Source organism: Chaetura pelagica, unplaced genomic scaffold (assembly GCF_000747805.2).
Source record: "Chaetura pelagica isolate M959 unplaced genomic scaffold, ChaPel_1.0 scaffold622, whole genome shotgun sequence".
Taxonomy (NCBI): Eukaryota; Metazoa; Chordata; class Aves; order Apodiformes; family Apodidae; genus Chaetura; species Chaetura pelagica.
In genome coordinates this window covers 27,281-29,318 of record NW_009952489.1, presented here as the reverse complement: position 1 = coordinate 29,318, position 2,038 = coordinate 27,281, and the positions used below count along the sequence as shown (strand labels likewise).

Here is a 2,038-nt window from a genome sequence, read left to right as displayed (position 1 = left end):
GGGAGGAGCCCAACTCATCCCAGGAGTGGCTGAGAGCCCCCACACTCCCCAAAGACCCTGCAGCAAATGTCCCCCCACCTCACTGTTTTGAGGTGTAGGATGGGAGGGAGTGTCCAACTCCATGGGTAACCCCCCATTTCAGATTGTGTCACATTTTCTCACCAAGCAGGCTTGATGTCCCTCCACCGAAAACCCTGGAAGTCCCCTGAGGGCAGCCACAGCTTGAACCAAAATTCAGCTTTATTGACCCATTGTAGGATCCATCCAGAAGCCCCGAGTGTGGGAGAACTTCTGGTCATGGCTCGACCTTGATGAAACATCCTCCAATCCATGTGGGAGATGAACTTCGAGTTGATGAGGAAGGCAGAGAAGGATGGGTCTGCATCACCCCACCCTGTTTCCACCATCGGGAGGAGATCCACCGGGCCCATCACCAGGAATCTATCAGGGCAAATGGCCCTATAGGGTGGACCTGTTGGAGCCACCTCATGTCTGGACCCACGTTGACACCCTCGCCCTGGTGTCATGTCCTACAACTGCCACCACTGTGGGAGAACTTTTAACAGAAGGTACACTTTAACCCGGCATGAGCGAATCCACACAGATGACCGACCCTACACATGCCTGGAGTGTGGGAAGGGTTTTGTTGACAAGTCCTCATTGAATAAACATCTCCAGACCCACACAGATGAGAGACCCTACAAGTGTTTGGAGTGTGGGAAGAGCTTCTGTAGCAGCAGCACTTGGATGTGTCACCAACATATGCACAAGGGAGAAAAACCCTACGCGTGTCCCAGATGCAGGAAGAAGTTTACGAGGAGTTCAAACCTCACCACTCACCTCCGGGTCCACACGGGTGAGCGTCCCTACACATGTCCTGACTGCGGGAAGAGCTTTGTCACAAGCTCTAAGCTCATCAACCATCATCGCATCCACACAGGAGAGAGACCCTACACATGTCCCCAGTGCCAGAAGAGCTTCAATCACAGCTCCACCTTGCGGAAACATCAACAGCTCCACACAGGTGATGAACCCTGTAGCTGTTCCCAGGGAGAGAAGGGTTCCTACGACTGCCAGCACTGCAGGCAAGATTTTCTCAGCAGATCATCTATAACCCAGAACCAACAACTGCAAGTGGGTGAGAGACCCTTCAAGTGTCTGGCATGTGGGAAGGGCTTTGTCCACAAATCCTCATTCAATAGGCACTGCCAGGCCCACACGGGTGAGAGACCCTACAAGTGTCTGGAGTGTGGGAAGAGCTTTGTCCACACATCCTCATTAAATAAACACCGCCAGACCCACACGGGGGAGAGACCTTTCAGGTGTCTGGAGTGTGGGAGGAGCTTTGCCTGGAGCTCTGCGCTCATCAAGCACCAACGCATCCACACCGGAGAGAAACCCTACATGTGTCCCCAGTGCCAGAAGAGTTTTTGTGACCATTCCAGCTTGCGGAAACATCAACGGGTCCATACGGGTGAATGACCCTTCAGCTGCTCCCAGTGTGAGAAGAGGTTTTACCAGAGATGGGATCTCGTCCCTTATTTCCTGACCCAGCTCAGGGATCACCAAGAGTGAAGGGGCACGGTCAAGATCACCCTCTTTCCAAAATGAGATGAAAGCAGAGTCTTTATCATGGTGACACCATCCTCAAGAGACAAAGCGGGTGTGATGGGAGGGACACAGGGTATTATTTGAAGGGAGGGGAAATACTCATATGGAGCGTTTAAGGGTGAGTTAGTGATGGGATTTACAAGGAAAAGGGAGCAACGAGGTTGGACTGGGTCGTTTTGAAGTGAAAAAAGCCTTTGTCTTCTCGGATGCTGTTTTGGGGAGATTTAGACCCAAGAATTGTTCTCTGCTCTTCATTATGCACTTGTGGTGGTTGGGAAATGGGGACACACACACACACACCTCCTGAACTGACTGGAGGTTTGATACCATTTGTGGTTTGTTTTAGAGATGGGAAAACAGAACCTGGATTTGCTTTGTGTGAACTTTCTTGGCAGGAGCTGTGCAGAGGAGTGTGAGGTGAGCAGTG

The 2,038-nt window shown here is 51.7% G+C and overlaps 1 protein-coding gene across 1 annotated transcript in view; it reads left to right on the top strand.

Annotated features, from left to right (window-relative positions):
- LOC104398726 (zinc finger protein 850-like) overlaps positions 1–2,038 on the top strand; it is a 24,886-nt gene that overhangs the window by 16,983 nt on the left and 5,865 nt on the right. Inside the window, 2 exon segments of the mRNA XM_010008868.1 lie at positions 605–1,024; positions 1,136–1,571. Coding sequence (XP_010007170.1) covers positions 605–1,024; positions 1,136–1,571 — 856 coding nt within the window.